Source organism: Lissotriton vulgaris, chromosome 9 (assembly GCF_964263255.1).
Source record: "Lissotriton vulgaris chromosome 9, aLisVul1.2, whole genome shotgun sequence".
Taxonomy (NCBI): domain Eukaryota; kingdom Metazoa; phylum Chordata; class Amphibia; order Caudata; family Salamandridae; genus Lissotriton; species Lissotriton vulgaris.
In genome coordinates, this window is record NC_141697.1 from 68224847 (window position 1) to 68242031 (window position 17185).

Here is a 17185-nt window from a genome sequence, read left to right on the forward strand (position 1 = left end):
AAATGCAGCTACAGCCGCAAGATCCAAACAAATGGAAGTGTAGGCTAAACCAGCACGCTGTAAATGCAGAAGGTAACATGATATTTTGAGTAGGGGCATCTAGTGGATTAATATTGTTGTTGGTTCAATATATAACAAATCATTTCCATTTTGCTGCATAACATGCTTTGGTAGTAGGCTTTCTTGCTTCCTTAAGAATATTCATACACTCTGGTGGCAGGTTGAGATAGCCAAACTCTATGACTTTAGGAGCCAAATCTCTAGATTGAGCTCCTTGGGGTTTGGGTGTCTGACTTCTCCATGGTTCTGAGTTCAGAAGGCTGGAATGGAGATGCAGCTTTTGAAATGGAACCAGTAGTAGTTTCATGAGTGTTGTGAACCAAGGTTGACATGCCCAAGTGGGAGACACTAGAAATCAATGTGAGGGATATTTGCTGAGCTTCCGAACTAGAAACTGAAGGAGAGGGAGAGGCAGTAAAGTGGAGGCAAATATCCCTGACCAATTCATCCATAGGGCATTGCCTTTGGATAGAGGTTGTGTGAACCTGGAGGCGAAGTTTCGGCATTTTGAGTGGTCCACTGTGGCAAACAGATCTATTTGTGGGAATCCCCATTCTTAAAAGTATGGAAGGAAAACTTTGGTATAAAGTTCCCACTCGTGTATTTGGTATTTGTTGCCACCTTCTGCAGAAGTCGGCAATCTGATTGCTCACTCCTGGGAGGTGCTCTGCCAGAAGATAAACTCTGTGATGGATTGCCCAATGCCAAATGGTCTGAGAGAGTTGTGAGACTTGCAGAGAATGCTTCCCCTCCTGTTTTTGTACATAGTACATAGCGGTCCTATTGTCAGTGGGGACTAGGACAACTTTCCCTATGAAATGAGCCTGAAAAGCTTTCAGTGCTAGATACACAGCTAGAAGCTCTAGATAGTTGCTGTGGAGACTTTTGCACTTGTTTTCCCATAGGCATTGAGATCTGTTAATTAACCCAGAGTCAGATTCCACTGACGTGCTAAGCATTCCTGTAGTGGGCGCATGTGTAACCTTACATGAGGCACTTTTGCAATACATGATGCCATCATTCCTAACAGTTGCATGAAAGTTCTGACCGGTAAGTATTAATGGGTCTGAAACTGTAGTAGCAGAGTTTGAATATTTCGAATTCTGGCTGCATTGGGAGAGGCTAGAGCTGTGCGAGTGTTTAGAGCTGCTCCCAGATAGGTCCACATTTGTGAAGGTTGAAGATGAGACCAATGCGCATTGACAGAGAAACCCACTTGGTGGAGTAGGTCCAATGTAGTCCAAGTGTGTTGTAAACACTTTTGGTGTGTGCTGGGTTTGATAAACCAGTTGTCTAGGCTTGGGAAGACATGAATCTGTTGTCTTCTGAGATGTGCTGCCACTATTGCTAAACATTTTGTGAACACTTTGGGGGAAGTGGTTAATCCGAACAGGAGTACTTTGAATTGTCAGTGTTTTCCTGCTATCAGAAATCTGAGATATTTGCGATGTGCTGGGTGAACCGGAATGTGAAAGTATGCCTCTTTTGTAGAGTATGGACATAAAATCGCTTTGTTGTAGCAGCGGAAGCACCAGTTGAAGTGTGACCATGTGAAAATGTTTAGACAGTATGTATACACCCCTGAACCTTGGTACTGCAACCTAACTGGTTCTATGGCTCCTTTTGTTAAAGAGCTTGTACCTCTTGTTTGAGGAGTTGTAGGTGCTCTTCAGAAAGTTTGTGAGTGAGAGGTGGAATATTGGGAGGATTGCAGGTGAGCTCCTGGCAATAACCATGTTGGATAATGTCGAACAATCATTTGTCTGATGTTATGGATTGCCAAATGGGAAAAATAGAGTTGAAGTCTTCACCCGACAGATGTTAATTAATCAGGGGGGGTGGGGGAGTGTAGGCAAGTCACTGTTTAATGGGGTAAAGGGGGTTGCGCGTGCTCTTACCCCACCCTTAAAATTGTTTCCTCTGTACCCTCCTATATAGAAGCCTCTAGAGAAAGAGGGTTGCGTGTTGGACTTACATGAAGCAGCATTAGGGTCTGAGAATGTATTATTGGACGCTCACCTATAAAATGAGCGGCGAAAGGAGCCTCTGCATGATGAAAACTGAAGCTCTTGCATAGATTCCGCCACGTCTGTTTTTTTTCATCTTTTCTAAAACCTCATCCACTTGAGGTCCAAAAAGATGTTGCTTATCAAAGGAGGTATTTCAAATAGACTGCTGGACTTCCGGTTTAAATTCTGAAATGCTAAGCCAGGCATGTCGACGTAAGAAAATGCTGGTGCCAACTTCTCCTGCTGCAGTGTCAGGAAGAATCAAGAGCACATCTAATAGAATAATTAGATATACGTTTTCCTTCTTGGACTAACTCTTGTGCCTTTTTCTTATGCTCTTCAGGGAGGTATTGAAGTAAGCCTTCTATCTCATCCCATCCCATTGCTCCCGGTCATACCTAGCTAGTAGGCCCAGCATGTTGGCAATGCACCAGTGGTTAGCAGCTGAACAGCCACGTTTTTACCAAATGCACCAATTAATTTAGACTATCTGGGGAAGGTGCATCCCCAGAGATCTGGGAGCTTGCTCTCTTACGAGCGTTTGAAACTACCAGTGAGTCTAAAGGGAGTTGTCCTTTAATAACAACAGGATCAGAGGGTGATGGTTTTTATTTCTGATCAACCCTGGGTGTTAAAATACAGGCACAAACAGGTTCCTAAAAAAATCTAATCTGCATGTCTCATCATGCCTTTAAACACAGTGAGACTATGACTTGTTCTACTTGGAGACCCTAGCTTCTTTGTGCTTTTTAACTTTTTTTAACTCTATGATATGCTGCTGCCTTAGAAATCAGCTCTAGATAAGAGACATTATCATCTGAAGGTGATGGCTTTGCAGGGTATAGATCTGGGTCATTATCCATGGGTGGATCAATATTATAGTCATCCCATGGATGTGTTGTCATAATCATCATCATCACCATCTCCTAAACCAGGCTGTGTATGAGGAGAACCCTGTGGTGTTTTGTGCAGTGGGTCTGGGCCTGGCAGTTGTGGCAAAGGTGAAGATGGTTGAGGGGATGGCAAAGTAGAAGATAGGACTTGTAGCAATCTATCCTATTAAGGAGGAATCTTATATCCAGTGTCCTCTGAACTGCCCTTTCTTTTGGAAGGAGTTTTGGGTGAAATGTGTCCAGTATCTGGATTAATGTATAGCTTTTTCGATTTGGGATCTAATCGGTCCTTCATGACATCTAAGATCGGTTCCGGGGGATCTGGAAGATTTTCTTTTGATGCTGAAGTTTTCGGTGGCGAACTGGACTTGTCCTTTTTGTCTTTCAAAGCAGAATGTTTTGGCTATGAACTGGATGTTTGTTTTGAAGCGGAAGATTTCGCCTCTGAAACAGATTGGTCTTTCGAAGCAGAAAATTAAGGGTCCATAGACTATCTGTCTCAACTCGATCGCGAGCCAAAAGGCTTGACCGTTTGTTTTGGTGCTGAGCCGGAGGGAAGGGTGTCGGAAACACATTTCAGAACCAATCAAGGGCCAAAGGCAGAGGTGGTGCGGAAGCCTTATGTTAATGGAAAATAGTTTATAGGGTACGGGTTTTAGTACTCACAACACCTTGTACTGCTGGAATGTCTTCAGACCGCAATTTGATCTCTAGGTCGGAATCAGATTCTGCGACCGAGAAGGCCTCCTCTTCTTCCGCAGCGGTCGATTTGTGTTCGGATTCTTCTCCGAAGATATCCAGAGTATGTTGAGAGCTTTGGTGCTGCATTACTTGTCATCGAACCCGATGATCTCGAAGAGTGTTTTTTGATCGGAACGACCAACAGGCCTCGCAATCTTCCTTGTTCTCCGGTGAGAGGCACAAGTGGCACACTTGACGTAGGTCGGGGTGAGGGTTCTTGGAGTAGCACCGAGGACAGAACTGAAACCGAGTCCGTTCCATCGGCAGAAGGCTAGACAGACACGGCTAGGCCCAAAGGCCGCCCACAATGTTTTCGACTGAAGATGACTTTCTCGATCAAATGGATACATAGAAAGAGGGAAACTTGTACGAGAACAATAACGTCGAGGGTACAGTGGATTGCTCACTGAGGTGAAACTGAAGGACGGTTTCGAACCAGAGTGAAGCAATACACGTGCAAACCTGATACGCTTATCAAAGAAAGAACCTAGAAAAATAGCATTTTCATGGAACTGGAGCATTCCAGCCAATGGCAAATTGGAACCTTCTACCAACACAGTCCATTTCCCACAAAATCCAATAAAAGGTATATTGCACAAGTGTTAGGCAAAGGCTCTCACAAGTATTGTGACTAGCCCTCGCTACTCATTTGATGTAGCAGTGCATGAATCCTGTTCCGCCTAAACACTGGATCTTGCTGTGTGGTATGTTACAGTACAAGAAAACTGTACAAGGAAGCAGATTAGAGAACAGCATGTGTTACCATGAATATTATGGATTTATATAGTCGACGTATATACATTTTCAGTAATAAATAAGGTACTTCGCCAAGAAACCAGGGAGAAGCAATCAGAACCGTATACTATATGAAAAAGCAAACTTTTCTGTAACAGTCATGAATGAAATGAGTTTGTTCACTTAGAAAGCCATCTGTAACTAATGGTAACTGAGGGGCTCTTGTTAGACAACATGGTCGCAGACATATTCTGATAATAGGTTGTCCACATGGGTAGGTGATTTGTCTTATTGGAATACTGGAGTCTAGGTCACGTTACTGTATGCCCACACTTGAAGACTTCCTTTGAAACAGGATAACCAGGTCAAATCCAGCATAACTGAGATCAGTCCTCTCAGTCCCAGTCTTTTTGTGGTTGCTACAGTACAAAATAAGTGCCAAATGGGTTTTTCTTCCATGGAGAACTCACCAAGCATTAGTCTATAGTAGCCACAGCCTTCTTGTCCTATCAACGACCATCAAATCATCCACATGCTTCAAGTGTCTAATTCAAATGTTAAGCCTAAAGCAGACTATTTGCGTGTTTCACAAGGAGAATGGCACAGACAAACCAAAACATCACCACATACTGACCTTTAATACCATCTCCGAGAGAGCAAGCATTCTTACAAGCAGTGCCTTCTTTATGAAACAAGCAATTGAAATACTTTACATGAAAATATGGGAACACTGGAAGAATCTTTTCTTGCACGGCCATCTATCAAAAGGGACAGGTCTCTCCTTTTGGGCAGCAATCCGTTTGAAATAATCAAAATACATCTCCCGTAAAAACAGAATTGCGGAATAGTTAAACTAAGCCCTTCAACTTTTAAAACCATTAAAGTGTACCAATCTGCACAATTACTGCACACAGATTTAGAGACTGCACCTAATAAATTTTTATTAATATCATAAAACAAATAGAAAACAATGAATCTCTTTTCTTTACTATTCACAATTAAAGTGAAAAAACACAAATAAGGCAGTCATCGATGGAATGATTCAATGTACATCAAGTCTGATTCAAAGAAGTCCTGCTTCGTAGCTGGGGAGTTAAATGTCCTTGTTTTGTCCAGCACTGCCGCAGGTCATATCATGTTAAAGTACATAATAGCTCCTCGATGTTGTGGGGGAAACAGAACATGCCATGGCCTCCTAAAGAACTTGAATCCATCACAAGTCAGAAAAGCCAAAATTGGAGCCTTTCCGTAATTCCAGATTGCCACGAGGTTGCAGCTTGATGAAGAAAGACCAGAGTGGAGCAGAATCAGCGTTATCAATAGCATCCTTAGGGTACGCTAACTTTCACAATGCACAGGAAATATTGGGCAACAAAACTGTTCGGAGGACATTCAAGGTCACTTTTGGAGTTGTGTTTGCAGGCATATTACTAGGCCTGCATCCATATATGACTTATTTAGAAATCATAGAGAAAACCTTTAGTAGACGCCTATGCTGCCTCGAGGAAGCTGATCAAGCACAGGTGATGGTGCATCAATGGCAGCCAGGATTCATCTACACCTCTTCCAGTCTCATCAATCAGAGGCAATGAAACCAGAGACAGCCAGTGTATTTCTGCAGAGATGAATTTGGTGTGAGGAACTCTGCAGCACTCCCCCTTTGTCTCACTAACACAGAATATGCCCACTCTAAGCAGTACAATGTAAATCAACCAAACAAATGCTAATGTTGTAGGGTGGCTGTTATCCAAAAATCAATCTGGGTGCACCTTTAAATATCTGGATACCTTAACACTGACAATAAAAAGAAATTTGGAATTAACATTTCCATGGAACACAACTATGAAAATGGACAAGACGGTCCAAGAATAGGCAAGTAAAATGGATTCCAGATGCTGCTGCGGCAACCTACAAATGCTTGTTAATCTACTCATGTGCTAAATAAACTAGGAGCAGAAATTAAGCAGTTTAGGAAAATACTAGAATGATCAGGAAACACTGTCTGCGCAACATTAGAAAAGACTTGTCAGCAAGCTCTAATTTCCCTCGTGTCCACAGCGTCAAGCTGCTGACACTGGTGGACAGATCCTTTCCTCTCTTCCCATGTTAAAATGGTTTAGGAAGGAAAGGAAAACAGTTGCTCTTACAATCCTACATTATGATACTCAAACATCTACGCTAATTTCACTTTTATAATGATTCTGTCTATCTTCCTTCCAATTTACAACAGGTCAGCACAGGGATAGAAACGACCAATGGATTTTGAACAACAAATGAACTTAGCCAGAGCATTTGTGTGATGACAATGTGTTCTACTCATGATAAATCACTGCTGAAAACAACTCCATAAAGTTGAAGACAAGAGACAGCAATTTAAAAGGGGAAAACATCCAACCTAAGAGTATTAAAACACATATAGGGGGAAGTATCAATCTGACCAGTTTCAAGACATGATACCAGTGTGGGATTGCATCAAAACTAGGGTTAAAGGCTCCATTCTGAAGGGTTGGACCGACTTACATGAGCAGGGAAAGCACCAGATGGAAACTGGCACTGAATGAAAAAGAGTAAGAGTACAAGTGCACCTCCTAGTTCCTCGTGAGCCTAGATCCTAATAAAATACTGGCTTTAAAGGGGTGTCCACTGTGTGACCATATCAGTCTGCACCAAGACAAGAGAGAGGTATGTGTTCCCAACATACCAATGCTTATTGATGTATTTGCACAGCTTCGCTTCTCTAGAGTAAGAGAGGAGTTCCCATTTGGTGAACAGTCCAAAAAGGCACCAGAGTTTGCCAGTATAAATGAAATACAGGTCCTCAGGATCTTTCTGAAAAACAACCTTTTGCACACAGGCAGCTGTGATTTAGGCACTCTTCACACCCAGTCTAAATCCAAAAATGGGAACCTTATAGCAGTCGTAACACTTCTTTCCCAATTTAACGGCATAGTGTTGAACCTACATCCAGAGGACTGTGGCCGACCTGCACGATTGCATATTGCAACAACTAGTAGGGATTCAGGACTCTTCCTGGCGTCAACTGGTAATGTTGGTAGCCCGTGTGCAGTAAGACAATGTATAATGGACAAACTGCAAGTCTCTTTCACAGTCCCTCCATTCTACAGCTGAATCAGACTGGTGAACTAGTTGACGTGTCACAAGTGACTATCAAAATTCAGACAAGCAACTGCCACACATCAGTGCTTGTAGCCAGGCGTAAGGCCAACATGGTTCATATCCAGGCCTAAAGTGAAGCCAGACTAACTGAGCTAGACTTTTTTGGGAGCGTTTCTGAACACAAGAGAGGCACAAACATTCCTGTAACTCTCCTGCAACTCCAGCCATCTCGTTACAAATCTACCTCTTGTTGTGGAAGGACACAGCAGCTGAAGACCCAAAAGAATGGAAATACAGAGTGGTCTGACCAATCACTGCACCTTACTACGGCTTTTCAAGAATACCTTCACAGCAATGCACCTGAGCAGCGTAAGACGATTAAAACCACCCCAACACAAAAAGATTCCTAATAGGGCATAGCCACATCACGTCCATTCAGTCTTACAATGACAGAAAAGTTTTCAAAATACTTACATCGACAGATTCCATGATAAACCCAACAGTTCTCCCCAACCCAACTTTTCTTAAAATCTAAATGAATTTTACATAGTTGGAAAAGGCAGGGAAACTAAAACCGAAAAAAAGTTAAGAAAAATAAAAGACCAATAGTTACAGATATCAAAACGAGCTGACAGTATAGAAATGTTCAATCTTCACTTTAAAAATGGCTCCCCTAAAATTCTTGATTTCATTACGTTCCTTTAGTCTGCGCAGGTGGGAGCTTTTAGTGAGATGGGTGGAGAATAATTCAGAGATACAGCAGCTGATGTGCATCACTTTAGCTGAAAAGCCCAGCAGGGCAGTTGTGGACCAAGGTTGGTTGAATGTGGAACTCTTCTTAAAAATGGTGTTTAGTGCTGATGTCCAATTGATAAAACAAGCGGGATAAGACATCCTATAACTAGGGCGGTCACTTCGATCCGACTGAGTCCTTTCCCTCCGGCAGCAGCATCAGGCTTATGGCTGTGCCCCATTCCTCCCACTTCCGGCAGGACGTGCACTGTGGCCACATAGAGGAAGGTGCCAGCAGAGAAAAGCATGGCCACCCCAGTGGCATTGACCTCGGAGAGGGCTTCTTTACTACTCTGGAACAGAAGACAAAGAAAGTAAGAAGGCTGTAATGGGAAAACAGCAAGTTATAATCAAACGGAACACTTAACCAAGATATATAAAGAACCCAATATGGCGAAGAAAAGGATAGTAAACAATAGTCACATTATGACCATAGGTGTAATTACTGTCCTATATCACCCCACAGTGAAGTAATTAAAAAAAGATGAATGGGATTAACACTACACATGAAATAAGAGCCTTTTATGCCAGGGCGCAAAGGAATTCTTTGTTTCTTGGGACCTTGAGCAGTAACAAAAGTTGAAACATCTGGAGACACAAGGAACCTACATAGAACTAAAACGTATTCTTGTTTTTGTACCTTCATTACTATCCTTGCAATCTTGATGCTATGCACGGTTAAACTATTAATCATGATTTGCAAACCAATTTTCAATAGGAAAAAAATAATGTATGAATATAAAATACACCGACTTTGCCAGACACGTCCGAACATTTGATTTCTACTGACATATGTACACAGATATGCAGTATATCCTGAACTGTTCATCCTTTGATTTTGTTTCAGGTGCCTTGATATTGAGATCCAATCCTAGGCGGAATGGACCAGGCAACAACAGTTCTACAAAGGCCTTAATTTGAAAATAATTATTCAATTAATTTGCACAGTAGAACATGTAGCAAGGAGCTTCTAACCAACCTAACCAGCTGAATGAAATGTATTTAACGTGAAAATTATTAAGACTTATAGAATATTAATGGGTTTTTTTCTTCCCACCCATCCTCAAAAACATGTTCTGCAGAACAATATTATTACTGGTGCAAGAGTGCACAGTAGAATCTGTGAAACAATCAGGTAATTTTAGATAGTTTATGGAGGTGTGAAAGGCTGTATGCACCCAGGCATTTCACTAAACTCATCTGAATACAAAGAAAATACTTTTGCAAAATACAAGCAGAGTACTAGAAATATAGGAGGGCACATAGAAGAGTTCTCTCTTTTTTGTGGCTTGAATAAACACTCCTGATTCACAGGCTTGGTCTGCTGTACAAGCCACCAGTAAATCACAGGTGATATCAGAAATGTAATTAAATGAAGCACTGAACAAAGTAGCCCATTAGCACCAACCCAGGAATTGGAAGACTTTTTTTCCCTACATCCCTTCGGCAGATTGCTATCCACGTTAGGCAGATCGAAGAGCAGCCGAGGGCTTCTTAAACTGTATTATTGCTGCCAGAGGTCCTACAAAAAGCATAAATCATAGTGAGCCACACAGGAAACACTCCCTAGAAAGAAATCAAGGTGATCACTTTAGATCACCTCACCCATGATAAACAATTTCATTTGCTGAAATCTTGCTGTGAAAGTTGGGTGCAGAGGATAACCACGGGGGTTTCTTTAACTGACATAAAGATGCTCCGGACCAATAGTTGCACCTTGAGACCTGGACCAAATGAGGAACAATAGTAAGTTATAGCTTAAGACATTTCCAGAACATCTCCACTTGTGATTAGTAAACTGGAGTATAGCTGTAAGACAACAGTCTGAAAGCTATTCATATGGCTGTACATTAATTATGCAGTCCGGTTCAGGGACTTGAGGTGGGGGATGGGCAATCTCTTAGATGAGTGCCAGGTACGATTGTTCAACTGCATCGGTTGGTGCACAGATAGCCTCAGTATGTCAATGAATCAAAACAGATGCGGCGATGCCCGTGAAATCAGAATCCGGGAACAGTAATCTAGTTTCGCCTTCCTCAGCACTCTGGAGGGGAGAGAAAATGAAGGAAAGGATAAGCCCGTTTCCACTGGACGTCTAGTTCCTGTTGAATGGGCCTCATCTGAAGCCTCAGAAAGTGATCACGGAGGATGCAAGATGACATGAGAAGTAAATGCGATTGGTATATCCTGAAGGGTATGGTTTGCTTTGAGCAAAATGCCTTCGCCATGGCCTGAGGGTTTTCTTCGAAAGGTAAAGTCTTCCCCAATTATGAATCAGGATAGTTTCTATGAACTTCTGGTCACAGGATAGATGGAAGATTTCTTGGTGTTCAAGTTCAGTTCCAATTCTTGGAATAGTAATTGGAATAGGCTAATGTGGACAACTGTGGAGACCAAAGCCACTACCTTTGATGGATCTTTGACAAGCAAGATGTTGAAGTGCGGATACACTTGGTAGCCTTACCTTACATGGAAGGTGGCTACTGGAGCCAGGCACTTCATAAAGATCCATAGACTTTAAAAAACCCTTAATGTACAATGCTGCCCCACCCTTGCAAAATGCAGGTGCTGCCAGTGATTTGGATGTACAGAGACGTGAAAATACACATCTTTAATACACAGGAAGAGGTGGTTCTTCCCTTCCTGATCCATCAGAAAGACTCACCGTAGGGTTACCATACAAAATGATTGTTTTTTCAGGAAAGTGCTCAATTTTGCCAGATCCAATATAGACCTCCACTGGACTGACCAGAAAGAATCCGGAGAAGAATCTTAAACTCCTCTGGTTCTTCTGCACCTTTTTCTAGGACTAATTTTAGATGATGAGAACAATCTCTTATTTTAGTTCCCACAAGTGTAGAATAAAAAAAAATTACTTACCTACAGTAACTATCTTTCTAGTAGATACTCTACCCGCAGAGTCCTCCCCTGTAGAACAAGTCTAGGTGCCAGACTGGATCCAGAAAACCTCAAAACTCTCAAATCGCAAATAGGAGGCACCAGTCTCGGTCGACGTCTGAAGTGGCATCATGCAGCATCACTGAGGCCATAAAGCGCTCACCCAGACATAACTACATTCATTTCAATCCATTTTTCCTACGCCTTTGAGGAGAGAGAACAGATTGTTCAAAAAAGATATAATCTGAGATCTTATTAACTCTCCATATAACTCATCTATCGAAAGGGGAGGTGGGCAGGCCGATGAGGAATCTGGTGGTACATTGGGTATCCACCAGAAAGATCATTACTGTGGTAAGTAGCTTTTTCTTCTGATGGATACTTCTACCTGCAGATTCCTCACCTGTAGAACAGATTTCACAGTAATACACTGCCCAGAACAAGGGTTGATAGATGGTTAGTTGAGGAAATCTTGCAGAATGGACTTAGCAAAGTGTTTGTTACTGCGCACCTCGAGGCAGACAGGAAGGCAGACAAAGCAGCCAAATACCCCATCACAGCACCATTTGCACACGCCTCTGATCAAGAAAAAGTACATATTTCAGAACCTGTGATAACTTGGTTCGTAAGTGGTTCACCTCATTGTTAGCACACCATGCATCAAAGTTGTCCCATCTGCCCGAGTAGGCCGACTTAGTGGAGAAGTGACCTGATGAAAATACTACAGCGACCAGTTGTGGTGGAAGCTGAAAGGAACTCCGTTATTTTAGAAAAAATCTCAAACCATGTAGGTGGAGGTATCAGAGATTGGTTGCAGAACTATTACACCCAGAGTGGGAGAGAAGGTCCAGCCTAAATGGAAGGCGAAGCCGGGGACATGTGGAGAAAAACCTTCAGTCGGTCAATCAGGAGAGATGAGAATGACTTGGACCCGGTCTTGGCGAATCTTCCCAACAACTCGAGGCATCAACAGCATGGGTGAAAAGCGAAATGCAGCTGAAAGTTCCACCTCAACTGAAAAGCGTCCCCAAAGGCTCCATTTAATTGATACTGGAGGGCACAGAACTACCACACTGAGCATTTCCAGAGGTGGCAAACCTGAGGAGTGCCCCACTGGGCGAAGAGGTCATGGACTAACTCCGGTAGAAAACTCCACTTGTGTTCGGCAAGATAACGCTGGCTCAGGCTGTTGGCTCTACCATTCAGAGAGCCCACTAGGTGATTGGCAGGGAGTCAGATCCCTTAATGGTCTGGCAACTCTTCCAGGTAAAGTAGTTGAGACACAACTCCCTCTTGTTTGTTCATGTACCATGTCGCTGTTGTGCTCACTAGCAAATTCGGACAGACCGACTGAAGGCCTGGAGTGCCAGCCGAATCATCTGCTGTTCTAGAAGGTTTATGTGAAGCACCTGTCCTTCTGGAGACCAGAGTCCTCTGATCTCCAGACGGGCTCCCAACCCTAGAGTGAAGGCACCTGCCGCCATCATAGTTAAGGCTGGATGGCAATTAAGGCAATCCCGCAGTTAAAGTTTGCCTTGTTCTCCCACCAAGCCACTCCAACCACAGCACTGTATGTATGTATGTATGTATGTATGTGTGTATACTTGTAAAGCGCACTATCGCCTGTAAGGTATCTTGGCGCTGTATACCGCTGTGGAACCCTTCCTGGCTTTCCCTGTGAGATGCCCCTTACTGGGCACCTCCAAGGTGAGGCCAGGCATCCTAGCGCTTTTGGGCCGTTGTGGAGATTAAGAAAGCTATTGCCCAGAGTTGCAGAGTGGGACCCATGATTAGAGTAAGCACCTAGGCGAGAATTATCGAGTCCGTGGACATGGAGCCCAAGAACCTGCCGCGTCAGGAATTGAACCCTGTTCCCGGGCCAGACCTCTGCCTCAGGGTCTGCCGCTCTAATCGGTGAGCCACACTTCTCCACACTGGGAGACATTGTAATGGATTTCGACAGCTCCCAGCCATACGAGAGCCACTGCCTGCTGAGGCATCACTGCAGGGCCCTCATGTGCCAGCTTGCGTACATGACTAGGAGAAAGCAGGAAGCCAGAAGACCTAAGAATCTGAGTAGTCAGGACTGGGACTCTTGCGCTTCAATGAAAAGATGGAACCATCACGGGTGACAAACAGAGCTCTACTAATCCACCTTGCATTACATTTCTGGGATGTCAATTATCCTCGGAGATGGAGGAAAGGTGCATAGACCCTATGAAGACTGGAGTCGATGGGAGGCCACAGTTGGGAATTGGCCTGGTTGATGGAAAAACCTAGGTTGCACAGCAGAAATTCTGTTGACTGCAGATGGCACAATGCCAACTCCAGTGGACTGTCTTTGATTATTCAGTCGTCCAAGTATGAGAAAATGGGGATACCCGACCTTCTGAGATGAGCTGCAAGAACTACCACAACTTTCATGAAGACTCGCGAACAATTGTTAAGCCAAAGGGAAGTACTGGAAACTGGTAGAGCGTAGAACCCACTATGAATGGCAAGTACCTCCAATGTGACTGCCAGATAGGGATGTGGAAATAGGCATTCTGCAGGTAGAGAGACATCATTCAGTTTCCAAGCTCCAAAACCAGTAGAACTTTAGCTAGGGTCAACGTCTGGAACTTTTCCTTTTTGAGGAAAAGGTTCAGGTCCCTGCGGGCCAGGATTGGATGCAGACCGCTGTCCTTCATGGACACCAGGAAGTAACCGGCATAATATTCCTGGCCCTTTCCTGTCAGCTGAGCCAGTATCCCTTCGACAAAGCGTCTGCCTGCCTGGCAGCACTCATCCCCTGTTGTGAGGCTTCAGCGGGGATACTTCGGTACACGCATTGCGACCCTGGGCTTATTGGTTCCCTCTCCGTTCAATACTGTACCAATTAAATTCCTTGGCTGGCTAAAGGATAATTACCCTGGCTCCTGGACGTATATTCATTATCTTCCTGCTACCTTGAGCACTCGCACACTTTCAAACTCCTGGAGTCCTCCCTGCTAGTGCAGCCTTCTCGCATCCTGCCAGACTTCCCACCCTTTGGTGCAGACATCGAGCACCCTAACAGACTCTCAACCCACAGGTTCATGGGTAGATGTGTCAAGAAAACTCCACACAATCACAGCTTCCTTAATATGCACCCAACAAATTGTTATCTTAATGTTCATGTGATATGTCAATTTTAATTGCACTGTCTGGCTGTTTCTTTCACCGCATCGCTTGTGCCATTCACATGGTCTTGAGCACTTTGTGTGCACTTATATTTTGGATTACACTAGCATAGGATAAAATGTAATATTGCGGTCTGAAATTAATGTCTTTGACCAACAAAAAAAACTTTGACTACAGACTGCGATATCCAACCGTTATTCCCTTTTCTTGCTTCTGTCTTGTAATTCACTTTGCACCTCCTCAATTGTCTTTTTAATACTACCTATTGAGACATTGTTGTCTGTTACTCTTGCCTGTTCTGGCACCAACTCCTCTGCTCCTTTCAGGAGGAGAGCTGCCACATTCTGCTGTAGTATGACTAAATGGTCTGAAGGTTGAGAATTTGAGAGAAGAAAGAGGGGGGTGAGGTAGAGCGCCTGGAAAAAAAAAAAAAGAAAAAAAAGGGTAAAGCCCTCTTATATGACCCAGTGGTCCAAAGTAATGGCCTTCTGGGACAGAAGAAAAAAGAGACACTCCTACTCTTACAGGCTCCAAGTGAGCTTGTGGAAGCCAACTAGACTTGCTTTCCTGGCAGTGCAGGAGGAGGAGAAAGAGGAGGAGGTGGGTTGCAAGACAGATCCGCAGCCCTATCTCCGGCTTCTACCTCCGTTTTCCCTGACAGGGGGATTAGGCTGCTGTGGGAGTTGCAGCTGATATGGTCTGGGACAAAAGGAGATCCTCTCTGGAAGCAGTATAAGCGACAAAACGGGTGGCAGTCTATGGTCAGAGGCAGGACCTGTAGGCCAAGGGAACGCATGACAGCCTTGCTGGTTTTAAAGCACTCTTAGACTTGGTCAGTCTGGTTACCTAAAATCTGCACCCTCCTCAAAATGAAGGTCCATGAGATTGGCCTGGACATCTGCAAAGAAGTTGGAAGTCTGGAGCCAAGCCTCTCTACGGATTGTGATGGAAGTGTCCATGTCACATGCCATAGAATCTGCAGTATCAAGGCCAGATTTGATAAACTGACAGGAAGCATTCTGGCCATCTAAAATGAGCTCCCAGAAATGGTCCTTTATATCATACATAATATGTGGCAAGACCATCTAGGCATGGTTGTACCTGGCTAGAAGGCAGTTCGCTTTAAGGGGCTTTAGGGCTATACTGCTTGCGGAAAATCCCTGTTGGACTCAAACCTCAAGATGTTTTAATTCAGAGCAAGCTGTTGGTAAGGCACTTCCTGATTGGCACCTGGAACAGAAGGCTTGAACGACACAGCTAGTCAGTGATGGATGGAATAAAATGAACACTGGGTCCCCTGGAGCTTGTCGATAGCAGCAATCTACAAGCCAGTTGTCTGCCATGGTGGAAGAGGGTTTATCCCATGCTGCCAAACAGGTTCTACCGTAGCTTCATTTAAGGTGTGCCAATGTTGCAGCAGTTGGCGAAAGGGCCTTAGTAAGAATGTTCACTTGGGTCTTCAATTACCCAACACAGGAACCAAAGACTGTGGCAGCCTTTAGCATTACTTTATGCAGCAAGACTACTTTAGGCGTTGGTGGAGCAGTAGCTAAGTTTATAACTAATTTTGGAAAAGCGTCTAGGTCACTGGCGGAGGACAGTCCATGAAATTCATAAGTATCATGCCCAGGACCTCCACAGATGATAGGGTCCGAATCCATCCAAACAGATCATGTAGACTGTTTATATAGACTTCTGTCTCCAAACGCTGTTAAGCATCTCTATGGGACGTGTTCTGAGAGGCGACGTCAGGCTGCCGTGTGGGTGGCATTACATCCAGCACAGGAGATGAAGTCGGCAGTGGCAGCTGTGAAAGCGGCGCCATAGACGTCTGAGGCTCAGAACCCTGTGACACCAGCACCGTATCCATCAGAGCGGTACCAAAGGGATTCGGACGCAAAGGTATGAACATGCCTAGCCGGAATGGGATCGCTGGTCCCAAATCAACACTAGTCGACATCGAATGGGATTAAGGCAATAAATACACTTCTAATGAGGATTAGCATTGTTGATCTTCTGTCCACAGCCCAAACAGGACTTTGAGAGATTTTATTTTCTCCTGGTCCTCCACCGTGACAGTTGGCGGTTCCCCTGGGCCAGTACTGAGAAATCCCAGAAATCCTCCAAATACAACTCACACTGAAATCTAAAAACAGGTCTGGTTGGTGTCCGGGAAGGACAAAGTCAAGGCTGAAAAAGCAACCAGTCTAAGGTCAAGCACAGATTAGAGCACAGCTCTTCTCCATGACTTCCTCACACAACATGTGGTAGAAAATAGAGCTATGGTGGCCTCCCTGGAAAGTAGGAGAGCTCAGCACTTCCACCTCATTGACTGAAGTTCAGGTGGTCTCAAATGAGGTTGATGTGCTTCTACGCACACACTACTGTTGAGGATTAAGGCATTTTAACACAGTTTACTGCTATTTAAAATGACCTTAGATTCCCAGCCCGGTGATGCAGAAGGATTTAGGCATGAGAATATATGAAAGATACAATGCTGGAGAACTCCTGCTATCTGCAGCCTACACCATAACCATATTGCAACTAGACAATACTCAACCCTCCAAAGCAGTGGTTCCTTCTCTAGAAACTATTGTCATGTTACCAAATCTCTTTGAATCTACTGGCTCCCCATTAGGGAAGAATAAAGTGCGAACTAGGACATCTAGCCTACAAGACAGTGCATCTTAATTTACCCAACTACTTCTCCAACCTCCTCAAATCTCTGGTGGCAAGAGAAGCCTCAAGAGTAAAGACCGCTTTCTGCTAGAATATCCT

The 17185-nt window shown here is 43.9% G+C and overlaps 1 protein-coding gene across 2 annotated transcripts in view; it reads right to left on the reverse strand.

Annotated features, from left to right (window-relative positions):
• Window positions 1–5353: 5353 nt before the first annotated feature.
• Window positions 5354–17185, reverse strand: part of SLC39A9 (solute carrier family 39 member 9) — a 155970-nt gene continuing 144138 nt past the window's right edge. For both annotated transcript variants that reach the window (XM_086937040.1, XM_086937041.1), the window contains exon 7: window positions 5354–8640. In XM_086937040.1, the coding sequence (XP_086793166.1) occupies window positions 8407–8640 (234 nt within the window). In that variant the 3' untranslated portion in view covers window positions 5354–8406. The remainder of the gene's footprint in view (window positions 8641–17185) is intronic.